Source organism: Dromiciops gliroides, chromosome 6 (assembly GCF_019393635.1).
Source record: "Dromiciops gliroides isolate mDroGli1 chromosome 6, mDroGli1.pri, whole genome shotgun sequence".
Taxonomy (NCBI): Eukaryota; Metazoa; Chordata; class Mammalia; order Microbiotheria; family Microbiotheriidae; genus Dromiciops; species Dromiciops gliroides.
Window position 1 is genome coordinate 226,569,493 of NC_057866.1, and position 19,428 is coordinate 226,588,920.

The 19,428-nt window shown below is 39.0% G+C and overlaps 2 protein-coding genes across 5 annotated transcripts in view; one reads left to right on the top strand and one right to left on the bottom strand.

Annotated features, from left to right (window-relative positions):
* Positions 1-7,807: 7,807 nt before the first annotated feature.
* Positions 7,808-19,428, bottom strand: part of SEC24B (SEC24 homolog B, COPII coat complex component) — a 99,015-nt gene continuing 87,394 nt past the window's right edge. For all 4 annotated transcript variants that reach the window (XM_043970329.1, XM_043970328.1, XM_043970327.1 and 1 more), the window contains 8 exons: positions 19,180-19,353; positions 18,549-18,659; positions 15,695-15,870; positions 14,611-14,748; positions 13,942-14,046; positions 11,575-11,667; positions 9,343-9,446; positions 7,808-8,694 (listed from right to left, as the gene is read on the bottom strand). In XM_043970329.1, the coding sequence (XP_043826264.1) occupies positions 8,580-8,694; positions 9,343-9,446; positions 11,575-11,667; positions 13,942-14,046; positions 14,611-14,748; positions 15,695-15,870; positions 18,549-18,659; positions 19,180-19,353 (1,016 nt within the window). In that variant the 3' untranslated portion in view covers positions 7,808-8,579. The remainder of the gene's footprint in view (positions 8,695-9,342; positions 9,447-11,574; positions 11,668-13,941; positions 14,047-14,610; positions 14,749-15,694; positions 15,871-18,548; positions 18,660-19,179; positions 19,354-19,428) is intronic.
* Positions 10,093-10,634, top strand: LOC122730841 (NADH dehydrogenase [ubiquinone] 1 beta subcomplex subunit 7-like). Its single transcript, XM_043970330.1, has one exon. It carries the CDS (start codon positions 10,189-10,191, stop codon positions 10,561-10,563), a length of 375 nt encoding a protein of 124 aa, XP_043826265.1. The 5' UTR covers positions 10,093-10,188; the 3' UTR covers positions 10,564-10,634.

Here is a 19,428-nt window from a genome sequence, read left to right on the forward strand (position 1 = left end):
TGGTAGGTATGGAAGGGTTGTGGTCTCCGTTGCTGGAGGAAATGCTTACCTCAGTGAAATCCCAGATCCAATGGAAAATTGGAGAACACCATTCTTGAGGGTGCCACATTGTTCCTAGGATGGCTTTTCCTGCATAATATCAGATCATGGAAATCTTATCTATCATTTCTCTAAACCTTTTAAAATGTACTCTCCCCACATCTAGGGTATGAGTCCTAGATTCTGTTTTCCTCTCCTCTCCTGCAAACATTGAGGGAGTAGTCAGTCACTTGTTCCCCGTCAGGGTTGTTTTTTTCCCCTCAGTACTTATTTCCCTTCTCATGACATTATCCTCTTACCTATATGGTCTTTGATAAATAAGTCATTAATCACTATTGTCCTTTCTATCCCAAATATTCTTTTTGCTTCTGTCTTTTTCCTTGTCCTAAATCCTTTCCTTTATATAAATTATGAAGAGCACTGACATTCACTAATCAACTTTGTGACCTCATATCTCACAGTCCTCAAAAAGCAGAGAACTTTTTTTTTTTTTTTGGTAGGGCAATGAGGGTTAAGTGATTTGCCCAGGGTCACACAGCTAGTAAGTGTCAAGTGTCTGAGGCCAGATTTGAACTCAGGTCCTCCTGAATCCAGAGCTGGTGCTTTATCCACTGTGCTACCTAGCTGCCCCCAAGCAGAGAACTTTCGATCATGAGAAGGAAAGGCTGAAGTTGCAGATATAACAATGCAGGACCCACGGTGCAAGCTTAATGAAATGTAAACTGGAAGCTTGAGGAAAGGGAGGAAGATGCCCCTTTGGATGAAGATTTAGTAAAAGGCTTCATTGATAAAAGGGGCTACTGCCTACAAAAGGAGCCAAAGAGAAGGAAGGCATGGTGGATAATAACAATTATAATAATGGACAGCTAATTAGGCCTTTTTTTTTTTTTTTGGCGGGGCAATAGGGGTTAAGTGACTTGCCCAGGGTCACACAGCTAGTAAGTAAGTGTCTGAGGCCAGATTTGAACTCAGGTACTCCTGAATCCAGGGCCAGTGCTTTATCCACTGAGCCACTTAGCCGCCCCCCTAATTAGGTCTTGATGATTGACAAAGCTTTTGTATGTCAGCTTTAGCATTCCAGAATAGGAAGGGACCTTGGTGGCTTTGGGGAGTAATATTCTAGGGTCATACAATAGGAAGACAATTTTCCCCTAAAAGATGTTGAAGCCATTTTTGAGCCTTGATTGACCCAGGAGACTGGTGGCCTCAATATAAAAATCACACAAGGAGTCAACAATTCCTCCCTCTGGCTTCCAATGGAAGTCTCTCATAGGACTTTAGTAACAGGTTATGAGGAAGAAGTGTCAGGCACTGAGTAGGTGCTAATGTTAGCTGTCATTAGTAGTAGTAGTAAGTTACACAGGTGGGAACTACAAGTCTGGCTAGCCCCATTTTACTGACAAGAAAACTGAGACCTAGAGAGGGGCTAAATGTTTTGCCTATATTGACATAGCCATTAAGTAATGGGTGATATTTGATCTTGCATCTTTCTGACTCCAAGTCCAGTTCTTTCATATATATATATATATATATATATATATATATATATATATATATATATATATATATATATATATATATATATATTAGGGCAGATTTTTAAAAAGACAGTTGTGGAGTAGAAAAGGCTGATTGGGACAGACCTACGTATGAATCCTACTTGACTCTGGTCAAAATACTCGACTCATTAGATGTTCAATTTTGTCATTTGTAAGAGGGGGAGAATAATAATGTCGGTAGCTATCTCCATCATAGGTTGGTTGTGAAGCTTGTCTTCTCCATGCTTTTGTCCAGGGTCTCCCCCTTATCTGCAACTAGGTGCTAAAACAAAAGGCCCTTCCTAACTCCCAAATTATTAGGCTTCTCATCTGAAATTGTTGCACGTATCTCTCAGCAGAACAGAAGCTCCCTGAAGGTAGGAACTGGGGGTCCTTTTTTTGTCCTGTATCCTATTTTGGCTTTTGGAATCCTGAAGCCTTGTCTTGTATATAACCATCACTCACTAAACATTGAATTGAATCAAATCTGATAATGTGCGTAAACCTTAAAGCCCTGTTTACGTGCCAGTTATATAGCAGATTTTCATGCATGACTTTTTAGGAATAGAGGGACTTAGGGATGAAGGGGAGGGAAAGAGAGGAGCAAAGGGAGAAGAGGCCTATTGGATATTTAAAGGTTTTTGTTATTAAGCTACAATGTATGACCACCAAAAATTGGATCTCTGGTTATGAGACCTATGTGAACTGTGAGAGACACTTTACATGCTCACTGTGACACTTGGGGCATATTGTGTGGACTCTGAAGGAGTGCAGATTGGTTTATCTGGTATTTTCCTTTGGCCTTACAGTAAGGCAACATGTCACTATATTAATTTTCCAGAAAGGGAGTATAATAGATGAGATGTCCAAAAGATGCTGGTCTACTTAAGCCACTGGTCAAGTGGACTTAGATGCCAACAAATTCAATCCTGTCATTTTACAAATAAGGAAACTGAGGCAAAGGTAAGTGACTTGCCCAGGATGACAGTTTGAAGTAGGGTCAAGTCTTCATGACTCCAAGTCTACTATCCCATTCTCTAAACCAGCTGTGTCAAGCACCAGGCAAACACTTCAAATTAAAATGTAATTGGGGGGCAGCTAGGTGTCAAAGTGGATAAATTATAGTATATGTGTATATACACTTGTGTGTGTGTATGGATAAAGATCTGTGTCCCTCTCTTAGATAATGGTGACTAAGAAAAGGTCATTCTCTCAGGCACCCAGACACTTAGACTTGCATTTAGAGTTTTTGAGCATTTAAATCAGGATCTCTCCTCTCTCTCTCTCTCTCTCTCTCTCCACACACATATAATCTCCTGAGAATAGTAAATAGTTTTAAAGAAGAGGGATCAAAGCTGTAAACCAAGCCACCCTGGTACTTTGGAAAGAAAGTGCCAAGATAATGATTCATTAGATCATTTGAACTCGGGTTCAAATGTGACCTCAGACACTTGACACTTACTAGCTGTGTGACCCTGGGCAAGTCACTTAACTCCCCATAGCCCCGCCCCCCCAAAATGTGATTGGGAAACATTTAATAAAATAAAAATACAATAAAACATACTAAATTTAAAAACTAAATCAACATGCAGTCAGTCTACAGGGATCCTTATGTATAAGTTAGTGTTACCTATTTCTATTTGAGTTTGATACCCTGCATTTCACCAATGGTGAGATTTCAGTAGGTGTCCACTCACTGACTACTCTGGACTCATTTTCACTGTACTGACCTGATACCTGGACATCTGGGTTCCATTGTTCATCTGACTTAACTTCTGGCAGGTTGAGTTTGTGGCTAAGGTAACGTCATCAGTCATTGGCAATGTGACCCAACAGTCCCAATTAGTTACATTGCTAAGACAAACAGTTTTGCCTGTAACTACCTCTCCCATAGGTCTTGGTACTTTCTTGGCCAAAACAGTGATAACAATCAATGGCCACTACTACCAGGATCTCCCTTCAGGGCAAAGGAAAAAAAAAGGAACCCATATACCCTTTATAGATCTAGTCACTTCCTAATGTCTCAGAATTTTGTTTCCCCCAGTAGTTCCTCAAATGTCCCAGGGATGAAATGCACTGCAGAGACATCTAACGAATCATTACTTGGCACTTTCTTTCCAAAGTACCAGGGTGGCTTGGTTTGCAGCTTTGATCCCTCTTCTTTAAAACTATTTACTATTCTCAGGAGATTATATGTGTGTGGAGAGAGAGAGAGAGAGAGAGAGAGAGGAGAGATCCTGATTTAAATGCTCAAAAACTCTAAATGCAAGTCTAAGTGTCTGGATGCCTGAGAGAATGACCTTTTCTTAGTCACCATTATCTAAGAGAGGGACACAGATCTTTATCCATACACACACACGTGTATATACACATATATTATAATTCTGGTTAAATAAGGAAGGTAAAAATCTATCTATAATTTATTATTCAAGAACATTTATCAAGTGCTTATTATGTGCCAGGCATTATGTTACACAAGGATACAAATATGAAAGTGAGGCATCTGTTCTCAAGGAGCTTACATACTGCTTTTGTAAAATGTAACAGCAAGAAAGGTCTCCATCAAACAGTAATGTCCCCTTATAGTGACACAAATGGGAGAATCCCATAACTTCCCCAAAGAATTATCCAATAAATTGGGGGATGGCTGTTATATTGCTAATTCTTAAAAACTGCCAAACACGCATTACTTGGATTTCAGAGAAGTAGGTCTGGATGATAAAGATCCTGTCAGAAACCCAAATTCTAATCTAGTCTAGGCCCCCTGCTTGAAGACCTGTCTTCTCTGTGTGTTTAATGTCTTCCCTCCGCCATCTTCAAAGACCTGTTTTCTCAACTCTTACTGTACATTTCTACCAATTTAATATTATTTTTTAACATTTTATTTCCATTCCAAATTTTCTCCCTCTACTCTTTGAGAAGGCAATAAATATGATACCCATTATATAGACAGGGCAGCTAAGTGGCACAGTGGATGGAGTGCCAGGACTGGAGTAAGGAACTCCTCCTCCTTAGTTCAAATTCACTCTCAGACACTTCCTAGTGGTGTAACCCTGGGCAAGTCTTTGCCAAGAAAACCCCAAATAGGGTCACAGAGTCAGACATGATGGAAATGACTGAACGACATACATATGAAATACTGTAACACATATTTTTTCCTTAGTCAAGTTCTGGGGGAAAAATAGCCAAAAAAAAGTATATACTTCAATCTGTACTCTAGACAGTTAATTCTCTCTGGAGGTGGATGGCATTTTATACCATGAGTACTTTGGAATTGTGGTAGATCACCAAATTCATCAGTCGTTCACAGTTGATTTTCCTTACAATATTGCTGTTAGTGTTCTCTTGGCTCTGCTCACTTTACCTTTCATCAATTCAAACAAGTCTTCCCAGGTTTTTCTGAAATCATCTTCATCATTTCTTATAGCGCAGTAGTATTTCTTCACATTCATAGACCATGTTTCACCATTTCTCAATTGATGGGTGCCCTCCTGTTTTCAATTCTTTGCCACCATAAAAAAAAGAGCTGTGATATTTTTGTGTTATATATGAGACCTTCCCCTTTAATCTTTTTGGCATAGGGCAATGATTATTAAGTGACTTGCCCAAGGTCATACAGCTAGTAAGTGTCAAGTGTCTGAAGCTGGATTTGAACTCAGGTTCTCTTGAATCCAGGGCCGGTGCTTTATCCACTATGCCACCTAGTTGTCCCTGCCCCTTTAATCTTAATGGCATTTAATAGTGTTTCTAATTATGTACCTTTCATACGTAAAATGAAATACTAATTTCAATTAATTAATTTCGCTTTATTTGAAGATAGGTTGGACTAGATAGAGCTCTTAAAGTCCCTTCTAGCCTAATAGCCAGTTCTAAAAACAAATTTACATTCCCTCTCAAAACCAGCTGCTTTGGACAGCTATTTCTTTCATCATTCATTTTCCTGGTGACTTACAACTTAAATTTGGTAGGTATCTTAGACTTTTCGTACCTGATTGTTGTTGCTGAATCATTTCAGTCAAGTCAGACTCCTTTTGACCCCATTTTGGGTTTTCTTGGGAAAGATACTGGAGTGGTTTGCCATTTTCTTTTCTAGCTTATTTTATGCCCCCCTCCCCATTTTTAAAAAAAGTTTTGAGTTCTAAATTCTATCGCTCACTCCCTCCTCTCCCTGAGACAGTAAGCAATCACATATAGGTTTACAGATATGCAATTATGGAAAACATTTCCATATTAGTCATTTTGTATGACAAAAGAAAAAATAGTTAAAAATAGCACGTTTCAGTCTGTATTCAATCTCTCTATCAGTTCTTTCTTTGGAGGTGGACAGCGCTTCAACACTAGTTCTTTGGGATTGTTGTGAATCACTGTATTGCTGAGAATATCTGTCATTCAGTTCTTCATGAAACAATATTGTTACTGTACTGTGTACATTATCTTGCTCACTTCTCTATGCATCAGTTGTTCATATAAGTCTTTCCAGGTTTTTCTGAAATCATCCCGCTTGTCATTTCTTATAGCACAATACTACTCCATTATAATCATATATCATAACTTGTTTAGCCATTCTCCAACTGATGGGCATCCCTTTGATTTCCAATTCTTAGCTACCACAAAGAGCTGATATATTTGTTTTTGTACAAGTAGGCTCTTTCCCCCATTTTTTGGTATGTCTTTGGAATACAAACCCTGCAATGGTATTGACAATGGCATTTTACAGACAAGGAAACCGGGGCAAACAGGGTTAAATGACTTGCCCAGGGTCTGAAGATGAGTCTTCCTGACTCCAGGCTTGACTCTCTATCTACTGGGCCATTTAGCTGCCGAATACTATGAGAGGATTCCACCCCAACTACTGGCCCGCTGACTGCTTTCTAAACATGTTATGTTTATCTACTGCTCAGGTGGTTTCCCCATCTGGAACAAGCTACTGTCTGCTTAATACCTATCAAAACAGCCTCCTCTCTCCTTCAAGTCCCACCCTCTCCCATCCCTGACTGGGTGTGATCATGGCTTCCTTTAAACTATTCATCTACCCTAAGATGTTTCTCATGCTACCATCTAGAATTATTTAGCAGCTTTCTTACTTAGCTACTTAACTTTTTATGTGAAGAATCTTGTCTGCTCAACAAGACCATCTGCAGCTTGAAGGCAGATTGTGATTTATACTTCTTTGTATATTCCAAAGTGCTATACTAATGAAGAATTTTCTTTTATGAATCATTACTCAGGTACAATGGGAAAATCTGGTGCTTGAGACAAGATGCCATACTAAGTGTGAAAGGTGCAAAAGAACTTCTGAGCAGGAAATAACAAGGCAGCAACCTTCCAGGCAAAAGGTAAACATGTAATTTTGAGAACTATGATTTCATCTGTGTTCTCTCCATGTTTCTCTGTTTGCTAGGCAGTATATGAGATTAAAATCTGAAAAGCAAAGAGGCAATTTTGGGAATTAAATAGTTATTTTTATTGTGCAACTTTGCAGGGAAAAAAAGTCTAGGGCAGATGATGATTTATTTCTCTGGGTCAGTTTCCTTACCTATAAAATGAAGGATTTGGAAAAAGTTATCTTTAAAGTTTCTTCTAGCTAACATTCTGTGAGTCTAAGTTGATTTTTTTTTGGTAGAGAACCATCATTGATGTCTTCTGAAGCTATAGTTCTATCACAACCGAATGATAAAAAGAGCACATTTTACCCAAGAAAATGAAACAAGCCAAAGTACAAAGACAGCGAGACCACTGGCTTTATATTTAAAAAAAACACATATACACTGAGCACCCTTACCCTTCCATAGTCCAATCTGTGATTTACATAGTAGTTACAATCTCTAATCTCAGTTTATTTGTAACAGACCATTAATTTTTAATGAATAACTAAACTGTTGTTGAAGCATTTTTTTCAGAATGAGTGAAGGCACTATAAAAATTCAAGGTGGTACTTCTAATAAGTCAGATAAACTGACTGGTCTCATGTCATTTCTGAAAACTTCAAGTTAAAGCAATGTGATGGTTGAGAACATTTCTTTTATCAGCACAATGAGACAAGTGATGACACTGACAATAATTAGCCCTCTTTTGTAAAGTTATTTGGTTTTAGAAACTGAACACATAGTGATAATCAGATCAATGAAAATACACTGACATACAGATTAAATTCAACGTATTTCCCATAAGTTACCAAATTCTACACCTCAGACATGTAAAAATATCAGTTACAAAAAATACACACACAATCAAGCAAAATATCTTTAATTAGTAAGGTGATCATAAATAATTCCACATAAAAGATTTAAACAGAATTACAAAGAGTGTTTCTTATGTGGACTCCATTCTTAATATGTATTAGTCAACCTCATTCTCTAACTGGGACAAAAAGATCTGTCATCAAACATCCAACAATGTAGCACATTTTAAGCAATTCATATTCTGTAGTTACATTTTTACATTTCTTTACAAATGTAACATTTATGTACATTATATATTTTATTTCTACAGTTCATGTATTGAAATTCTATAGTCTTCACTGGGAAAATGGTGAATCCATTTAATGAATACGAATCATTCCTTGTTAAAAAGTAATTTATATAAACAAATAACCTGGTACCACTGCCCTTTGGCATCTCTCATCAGAGTTTAAGTTTGGAAATATTCTATTAAATGTAAGAAAAAAGGATTTATCTAACTTTACATTATGAAATATCATTCCACATAGCTACATAAATTTGCCAGCTTGCAGTTAATAGGACCATACTGCTGTACTATTGGAAATGTGTATAAACCAATTCAAAATGTAGTTAGTGAAATAGCCATCATCATCACTACTTTTAATTTAGGCTGAAATAAACTCCAAGTTCTTTTAGAAGCTAATTCTTCACCTTTAACTGTCAAAGCTTCAGAAAGGGGAGGGTGCATTGCAAATGCTTTCTTTCCACATTTCCCATGTGCTTCTCTGACAGCTTACGCTTGTCTCCAAAGTCATGGAGGTTTTTCCTCTTTGGTTCCATTTCATTTACAAATCTGCTGCTGAACGTGAAGCAAAAATTCATAGTAAGAGAAGGCAGCCTCTGTCCGGTCTTCAACTAAGTGCTGGAAAAAGTCTGTCTTGGCAGGACTCTCATCTCTGAAAATGGAAAGAAAAACCATTCACTGGAGCCATTAAGACATGGTGTCAAATGGAGGTCATGTATGTGCACTTCACCCAGACTGATTATAACCCCACCACACTGAATAATACCACCACCCAAAGATTCATCCATTGGCTAAACTCATGTCCTTCTTTTCTGATTTTAGCTAAGCTAGTACTTGGGTGAAAGACAGAGTCCCTCACTGGACTCATATGTAGAGCCTTTCTACTCTGGCAGGATGTCAAAGTTTGTGCTCTGTTGGCACAATCCTCAAGAGCTGAGGGGCTAGTGACTTCCATGCAATGCTGTGTGACTGGAAGAAGATTTCTGTTAGAACAGCAAACACTAACTGCTCCAAGTACTATTAGTTTCTCTGATAGAGAGAAGGAAAGCACTTGGACTGAGGATGTCAATTCTAAATTTAATCAAAACTAAAAGAAGTCACTGAACCCCATTATGCTGGCTATAATTTAAAATAAGAAATCAAGAAAAGATGTGAACTACAGAGGATATTATAACACATTAAGTGAATGTTACTATTGTTTTAAAATTATTCAGTCTTTTAGGGGGAAAAAAATCAATCTCATCTATATAGATGTACAAAAGAAAGATGAATTTCATAATAAAATCATGGAAACACTTACTTTACCACATGTAGAACTGGACTCAATGGCCTGTTGTCTCTAAGCCAGGAAAGAAAGGACCTGGTTCTTTCTGAGGAAAGTGTATCTAACTCTGGAAGATGTGTCTAGGTCAAAAGATTAAATACGAATGTTACTTCTTTTCAAAAGGGCTTTAATAGAACTCTCAGAATTTAAACATATTAAAAGAAAAGCATTAGAAAAATAAAGAAAATTTAATTTTGTATAAATTTAAGTTAAATTTACCAATCCATTTTACTGAAATTGGTAAAACATGTCCAAGAATTAATATGCCACTGAAAATCTATTAGACAATTTTTCTTTCTAAATAGGAATAAATCTTGATGTATGAGCCACTTATGGAAGAGGCCATTTCTGAACCACAGATTCCTATTCTCAGTAATCTAAATTATGCTACCTAGTCTTTTTTGTTTGTTTGTTTGCAGGGCAATGGGGGTTAAATGACTTGCCCAGGGTCACAAAGCTAGTAAGTGTCAAGTGTCTGAGGCTGGATTTGAACTCAGGTCCTCCCAAATCCAGGGCCAGTGCTCTATCCACTGCAGCGCCACCTAGCTGCCCCAGTGCTACTTGGTTGTCTTAAAACAACCACCCAGAGGTAGCTTGGGGAGAGGGCTAGTTAACATTAGGAATTTCTTATGTCTGTCTCTGATGATGATACTGTCAAGGAAGGTTCTAATCGTAGATCAATGCCTCTATAATTATGACTCCAAAGTATATCCACTTAGTACTTTACTTTTAAATGTATATACTGGGAGGGGGGGGGAGACTGAGGTGACCCCGGGAGCTGAGGCTGAACCTGAGGCTGAGGCCTCAGAAGCGGCAGCAGCAATGGGTGCGCACTTGGCTCGGCGCTACTTTTGGGACGCGGAGGTGGAGCCCGACCCTTTGAATATGCCCACTTTCCCTCCGGATTATGGCTTCTCGGGTCGCAAGGAGCGAGTGATGGTGGCCACACAGAAGGAAATGAATGATGCACAGCTGATGCTGCACCATCGAGATTACTGCGCACACCATCTCATCCGATTCCTCAAGTGTAAGCGGGACAGCTTTCCCAATTTCCTGGCCTGTGGCCATGAGAAGCACGTCTGGGACCTCTGTGAGCACCAGGACTACGTGGGCCGCATGAAAGAGTTTGAGCGGGAGCGGCGTTTGCTGGAACGACGGAAGCGGCGGGCCAAGAGTGAATCTTCAGAGCCACAATAGCCACAGTTATAAAACCCAGCTCTATCCCCATAACCATGTACCAGCTGGATAAATAAACAGTTTTGACCTTCCAGGCCCACTCAAAGGCCTATGTTTGCCATCAAAAGCACCACCCATCTGAATACTGGGAGCCTCCCCGGGTCTTCCCTGACTAGCCCCTACCCTTACCTCTCTCCTCCCCATCGGGCTCCCTCTGGTGCCCAAGACCTTTTCGGAGGAGGCAGAGGATAGCCTCAGAGGGTATGGATGGCCCCGAAGCCTGAACTCTCCCTAGTGCAGTTGCACAAGGTTTCTCTGCTCTCAGCTATACCATTAGAGGAGCTTCCCAGCCAGCACCCACATGTGTCTCCTCTTAACTTCCTCAAGCTGGGTAGGCAACGTGATGATTATTCTCCAGGGCCTTTAGCATGCTGCATGAGGCTTCTGTGTACAATTTATGTAAATTATAGAGACTGCAGTCACACGAGAGTAGGTGTACGTAAGTACCCACAGTGATTAATGAAGCTATTAAAGTATAATGCACTAAAAAAAAAAAAAAAAAAAAATGTATATACTGCCCTGGGGCAGCTAGGTGTTGCAGTGGATAAAGCACCAGCCTTGGATTCAGGAGGACCTGAGTTCAAATCTGGCCTCAATACACTTGACTAGCTGTGTGACCCTGGGCAAGTCACTTAACCCTCATTGCCCTGCAAAAAACCACAAAAAACAAAAACCAAAAACCAAAAACAAACAAAAATGTAGATGCGGCCCCCTCAGGTCTTAATACCTACCATGGCCACTACTAAAGAACCTTAATGTGTTTAAAAAAGAAAACAATTATTTTTCAATATCAATGTATGGTAAGTATGTAGTACCTAGCTAGCAAAATGAAAATACATTCATTTTAACCACAAAATGTATTTACATGCCTCCCATAGTTACATTTAAAACAAGAGCTAAAAGACGTTCCATTTATTATTGCCCAAAGCTAGCCAATTTAAGAAAAATATAAACAGTATAAAATTCGCTGACCAGTTTTTGTGGTACTGATGCATAGTTTGGGTAACCGAGCACATCTTTTATGAAGTTATTATCACAGCTTTTCCCAATCCAGATGTAAATAATCTAAAATAAAAAAAAATGAAAACACCCATTAGTCAAGAAGAAAACTTGTCATAACTTCTTATATATTTGCAGACATATCAGGAAAATTAACTCAAAAGAGAACTGAATACCAAAATAGCTGGAGTCTGTGCACCATTAAACTACTGTCAGTTGAATAATGATCAATACAATAGAACCCTAGATTCAATAATAGCTAGCATGTATACAGCATTTCTTAAGATTTGCAGAGTACTTTACATAAAGCCTCACAACAACCCTGTGAGGTGTTTGCTATTATTACACCCATTTTAGAGATGAGGGGACTGAGATAATAGGAGAGGTTAAGTAACTTGCTCAGAGTGACATAGCTAGTTAGTATCTGAGGAAAAATTTCTACTGCAATACCTAGTTGCCTCTAGAAGGAGAAAAGCACCAGGAATTTTGAAAATAGCAAGTGACAAGTAATGTTCAAATAAAAAGGACAGGACTATAGTAAGAGTACTGTGTAAATGGAAAGAACACTGGATTAGGAGTTATGCAACAGAGTTTGAAAATCTAGGCTTTGACACTTACTATTTGTATGACCTGAGCAAGTCACTTATAACTTCTATGGGCCTCAGTTTCCTTATTTGTTCAAATGAAAGGGTAGGACTCTACAGCTTCTAAGATCTTTTCCAACTTCAAATCTATCATAATCCTATGATTTATTTGTTTATTTTTTAGAAAATAGGGTTTTATTAATGTATTTTGCTTTTTTACATCACTAGTTTTCTCCCAGGGTCCCATAACATACTGTAAGTTATCCCATAACATACTCTATTTTTTAAAGGAAGAAAAAGCACAACGAATCAAAACATTGAAGAAGTCTGAAAATGTGTGCAATGCACCACCCTATGATCTCCGACCTCAGCAAAGGGGAAGGGGTAGGAATGTCTTCCCAGATCTCTTCTTTTGTGCCTGGCTTCTTGTTTACAATTCGGCAAGATTCACTTGTGACTTATTTTGGTGGGGGGAGGTGGGGGGAGAGTAGGGGGTTTTTCTCTTTCCATTTACACTGTTGTAGTCACTGTATATATTATTACTTTTCTGGCTCTACTCATTTCCCTCTGCATCAGTTTCGTGTAGATCTTTCCAGGCTTTTCTGTATTACAGAAAGTGGGTTATAAATATTTTAGAGGATTATGGAGACTTTCTTAACAACTGCCTCCATGGTGTAGAAGCCTAGTAATAAAATCTCTGTGTGAAAGGGTACGGACATATTATTTGCATCATTCCAAATTGCTTCTCAAAACACGTTTCTGCTGATTCACAACTCCACAAACAATGTCCAAGTCATCTTCCAACATTGGCTATTGTAACCTCTGCCCATTTGTAGGGTCTGAGATGAATCCTGACAATTTCTTTCTCAGATTTAGTAAAGGCATATTTATAAGTAGTAAGGCAAAGGAAATGATTACTATGTAGTCAGAAACATTAATGGTTTATGAAAACATCCAGTTTTATATAAGGCAGGGTTTTGTGTATTTAGTTACTTTATTGTGGCCTTGTTTTTGCTACAGTAGCACCACCTACAGGTATATCACTACTCAGCACCAAGCACATAAAGTGTTTTACTAACATTCCCAAACAATGTTTCTGCTAAAAACCAAAACCAAAACCAAACTGCCTCTCAATAATTACATGCCATAATGACACTAATCTTACGGAAAGTATTTAGGAAAAGCTCATTTACTTAGATGCTTTCCTTCTACTGGGGACCCCCAAATCTTGTATAATTTCAAAAGAAATTATACTTTTGTTTGGGATTTGGAGAGATTCTGTTTTCATCTTTTCCTGGGAGAAGTGAAATGTGGTTAGAACCTTTTCTTACCCCTATCCAAAGTGACCAGCACTGGAAATAAAACTATACATTCAAGTCTGATTACTGATAGCAGAAACATGTTATATTTATGCTGTTTGATAGGAAAAAGACCAAGAAAAGTTAAACAATCAAGGAAAATGTTTCCTAGTAGCCAAGTTTATACGGACATATGGACATCACTGAAACCACACAAATTATACCTTAATCAAAATTGAAATTTACAGGAAAATAAAACAAACAAAAAAACCTTGGCAGATTGAAAGGTTTGGTTTTTTAACTAAATATGTGGAACTGTGAATTCAGCTTATTAATTATTTTTAAAAGACTATATAAGCCTATTCAAGAAAAAATACCCTCTAATAAAGGGCCTTTCAATCAAAAAATTTGGGTAATCCAAAGTGAAATTTAACATCAAGTTAAAATTAAGGACTTACGGAACCAGCATCCATAAGGAAGGCGCCCTCTCTTGTCAGCTTCTCTGCAGACAATTTTTGAAGAGGCGGCTGAGGCACTATTCTGTCATTAACATGTATCGCACCCTTTAAGGAAAATACAGAAAGCACCAATAAGCTTATGTTAATGTCACCAAAGTTAACAGCCACTGGCTTTGTTGAACTATTTAAAAAACTTTAAAAACTAAAATTCTTTTTCTAACAAAGTCTATTTTGAACATGTAACATGTATCTTTTTGGGCGCTACCTTTTCGGCCATATTCCTTTAGCATCAGGAGATACTTGAGAAAACAATTTCTGAGATGGTGAAACAATAAGGAGACCACATTCAGACTACTGTAGGATTAGATAATCACAGTTTGAAACAGTATAACAAAATAGTCTTCAGGTATGTGGCAAATTCTGTGAACTGAATTCCTTAATTCTTTCGACTGGTATCAAAACAATTTTTGTTTTGATGCTGCAATCATAGTTTCAATTAATTTTGAACAATAATACTTAAGGCACCTCTGTACACCTCTGGGTCATCATGTACTCGTTTACAATTGCCACCAGAAAAAAAAAAGGATGCAAACAATAAAGAGGACAGACAGCTGCTGACCATGTTCTTGGCTGCAGAAGTATTTCTGACTGCATTAAAAAAATTCATACCTCATCAGTCAGTTTGTCTATTCTGTACAGGTTGGGATGAATAATTTTCATCAGATAAACAAGTGGCTGACACTTCATCTGGCACATGGCAAACACACGATCATCCAGGCGGGTGCTAGTCCCAGTTCTAAATGCTTTCTATGAGGAAAAATAGGGTAAATTAAAAAAGTTACCTCAACAACTACAGATTACATCAACAGATTTTATAGTTAGAAAGTATCTATTAAGAATATGAGTCGGGATGGCTAGGTGGTGCGGTGGATAAAGCACTGGCCCTGGATTTGGGAGGACCTGAGTTCAAATCCAGCCTCAGACACTTGACACTTACTAGCTGTGTGACCCTGGGCAAGTCACTAAACCCCCATTGCCCCACAAAAACAAACAAACAAAAAGGGGCAGCTAGGTGGCGCAGTGGATAGAGAACCGGTCCCGGAGTCAGGAGTACCTGAGTTCAAATCCGGCCTCAGACACTTAACACTTACTAGCTGTGTGACCCTGGGCAAGTCACTTAACCCCAATTGCCTCACTTAAAAAAAAAAAAAAAAGAAAAAAGAAAAAGAAAAAGAAAAAAGAATACGAGTGATGGGGGCAGCTAGGTGGTACAGTGGATAAAGCACCGGCCCTGGATTCAGGAGGACCTGAGCTCAAGTCCGGCCTCAGACACTTGACACTTAACTAGCTGTGTGACCCTGGGCAAGTCACTTAATCCTCATTGTCCCACAAAAAAAAAAAAAAAAAAAAGAGAAAGTTATGCATCAGAGGTACAGGCATTTACAGACCAGAACTGAGAGTTGCAGGCAACCATATATTTGTTTTGTTTTGTTTTTTTTGAGGGGCAATGAGGGTTAAGTGACTTGCCCAGGGTCATCCAGGGCTGGTGTTCTATCCGCTGTGCCACGTAGCTGCCCCGCAACCATATATTTGTAGTCATTTACCAGGCCTCCCTCATTCTCCACTCTATCCTGCTCCATAAAACTCCTAAAACATAGAAGTATCCCACACCCTATATTATTGTCCTTTACAGCTTGTCTGAACTTCTGGAAATAAAAATACAACTCAGGTCTAATAATTAAAGATGAAGTACCTGCTTTAGAAGTGCCAAAACATACAGAGGAAACAGCTTGAGGGAGGTGGGAGCGATGAGAGCAGACTGCTGCGAAGTGGAAGAGGTCTGGCTGTATGCAGAGAAGGAATCCACCACAGCATTCACTAAGGCATCTCGTGCATCTGATAAACTTGATGAAATCGATCGATCCACAGCTGGAAAGAGACCACATGAGAGATGACAGCAGCCCCAGGGACAGATAGTGCTGAAAGGGCATTACTGTTAGCTTGGTCAGAAGTGGGAGAAATTGACATAGATGCAAGAGTATGAATAAAAACAGATTATGAGGATTTCAACCAAAATGGATAGAACAAGTACTTAAAGGCAAGCTCCCTGAATGTTACTCACACCATTATTTCTAGCTGACATAACACACTTTAAGGTTTATAAAGAGTGTCACACAGATATCTGTTTATTCTCACCACCACTTGCATTATTCACATTTTGCAGAAAAGGGACTGAGGCTCAGAAAGACTTTAGTTACTGTGTGTATTACCATCACCACTGTGATCTGCATCCTATGTTTTTCTTGCCCATTTCTCCCTCTAATTCTTCCTCTGCTTCTCTTAATAGCTCCAGGGTACTAAACTAGCTACTTAGGATACCCATCTCATGCTTACACATAACTGGTGAAATCACAGGAGCACCTGATCATAGCATTTAGGTCTGAAAGGGAAACTGAGGCCCACAGAGAGGTTAACTGACCTCTCCAGTATCAAGAGGTAGAATGTGGCGGAATTGGGATTTGATCCAGGTCCTCTGACTCCAAATCCCCATCTCTCTCCTTTGCACTAAGGCTGCTTCCTAAGAAACTACGGAATTTTATTACAGTACCACCATGAGAACACTGGGCTTCTGTGGCAATGGACATCCTAGACTTAGTGAATTCAGTAAGCAATTTCCCAAATGTGAATGAGCCAGAGAGATTTTCTACTCAATCACTAGTCTAGTTCTTGGGCCATGGGTCTACTCTTTCACATTGTTCTTCTGGGTCCTGAAGGTGAAGGCTGGGTAGAGGAAACAGAAGGAAAAGGACTTGTGTTGAGTAGTAAGAAACTATAAAAATGGTTTGGAGGCCTTTGGAATAGAAAAGAAGACCAGAAATTGGATTGAGGGAAGAGAAATTTGGGAGAAGCTGAAGAGTTAATGAAAAGACTAAAGAAGAAGGATGAGAAAGACTCAAATTAAAGTTCAGAAAGATTCTAAAGAGAAAGCTAAGAAAAGAAGGGTTAGAGCTAAAGGAGAAGGATTCACTATGAAGAAGGTCCTGAGAAAGTAACCGTAGCAAGAGCAGGTGACAGAAATGAGAAGCTGCAGGAAGAGAAAAGCTTGAAGAAGAAGCAGGAAAAGCAAGAGAAGGAGAAAGCAATTAGTTGATAGGATGATGTAACATAAAGTAACCCCCTGGCCAAAAAAAGAAAAAAAGATGAGGTGTTGGTGAAGGACAGGAAAGGGGATCAGGTGGGGTTGTCAAGGTATTAACAGGCTAAAGAGAAAGACAGGATAGGTTAGAGACTCAACCTTTTTGTGTCATGAGAAATTTGGAAGATGGGGGGGGGGGGTGGGAGAGAAGGGGAGGGTGTTATGAGTAAAGATAATGGAAGGATATCTTATCCAAATCACAATCCATCCAAGCCTGCTCATCCTGTGTGACTCACGACATCCCACCCAAACCACAAAGGAGCAGGGATCTTACTCTCGTCTTTGCTCTAAGTCTGGAGCTTGCTCCAAAGGCACAGCTGTAAGACATCTGGGGACAAGGGATGGGAGCAGACTTCCCAAGGGCAGCTCTGGTTAAGTGAGATTATAACTAAAGCTGGAGCTAGCTATTCATGTCTCTCTTTCCTCTTCCACTCCTCTCTTTAGGCCAAATAGCTCCAGGACCCTACACCAATTCTGATGTGGGCTGAAGGCTCTTCATCGTCTGGAATGCCCTCCTTTGGACATTCTGAAATTTGCCAATGTCTTTCTTAAAGTGTGGCACTCAGAACCGAACATGATGTTATAGATGAAAGCGGAACCTCCTTCTCCTTATTCCTAGAAGTTGTGCCTTTCATTAGTGTAGTCTAAGTCTCATTAGGTTTTTGGTACCATTATCACACTGCTGACTCAAAGCAGTCATGGCTAGGTAACACAGTATAGAGTACTGGCTCTGAAGCTGGGAGGACCTGAGTTCAAGTCTCACCTCAGACACTTCCTATGTGATCCCGGGCAAGTCACTTAACCCCAACTGCCTTAAACATCTGGGGCCATCTCCAGTCATCCTGATATGTATCTTCTCTGGAGGAGTGAGGTTGCTGACCTTGCCCCGATGTCATGGTCCTCTTTGAGAATGAAAGGCCAACAGCGATGACAGCTGACTTAAAGAGCTTTCAGTCCATTTAAATGCTGTAGTTCTTTTTAGTACTTGCCATCTATCCAGGTCTTCCCTGTACCCCATTTACCCCCATCTTATACTTACAATTTCAGGTGTCCATTGTGAGCAAATGCTTTGTCCTGAAATAGTAGATACAATGGACAAACAATAGCTGAACTACAAAATACCAGGTGTTCTGAAACTGGAAAAATGAGCAGTGCCAATTTGGCCCTTCTCAAAGTTGAAATCAGATATGACAGAATTTGGATTCTTCTCTGAAATTTATAAACTTTTCAAAAAATTTTCAAACTAAAGAATTAGCAAGAAACACAAGGAAAAGAGCTAACTGACAGAGCAGGAGGAAAATGGAAAACGCAATTGTAAATAATAGAAGATTTGTTATAAAAAGCATGCCAAAATTATGGCTTATGGGACAGAAAACATGTCTTACAGCTGTTCTTTCATCCTTGGACTCACCCATATTTGCCAGAAGACAGACGGCTGCTTGGACGTCAACTCCTGCATAAACATCTGCCAGTGAACTCACTACTGGCAAACAAAGAGTGTGCACTCGAATCCTCCGCTCACCTAAGCAAAATTATGAATGAGTGTACATGAGAATAAAAGATGAAAAGAGAAAATTCTAGAGCTGCCCAAGAAAGATTAATAATCAACATTTCTGAAAGAAAAAAGAATACCATCAAACTTTACAAAACAAACTTTAACCCTCACGTGAAATTATACATTAAGGTGGAAAACCTGGATCAGGATGTTAGTGGCAATTATGTTACGATGCAGGTGATTTAAAGTATGTTGAAATATGCCACCCTTGGTAAAATGGCAGAAGAATCAGACCTCAATAATGTACATAAGGAACTTCAATGGAATAGATTTTCATGAGGGTAGCTCAGTATTTTTGTTAGTAGAGATAATGACAAAGATATAACCGCCAATGAGATTCTGCACAAGTCACTTACAAAAAATATTTGTTCCTGACTAAATACTCTTTCCTGAGACACTATTTATACTGTTGAAAGGCTCAGAAAAAAGTAAATTAAAATTTCTAAGTAGATAAAAGAAAGCTTTAGTGAAATTCTATTTAAATTACCTTTGCTTGAGGTATATAATAGGGCAGTCTGAAAACACACCAGAGAAGTATCTGCTAAATTTTCTTCAATCGACATCTGTACTGCAAATCCAGCATCAGGATTGATGTTGGCAAGGGAAAGCAAATCAGTAGATCGAACGAAAAAATTTCCGTGGAAAGTGTGTATTGAAAGACCTAAGAAATAGAAATTTAGCTTTAGGTCAAAGTGACAAGAGACCTTTAAAATTTACTTAAGTATACTTCTAATAA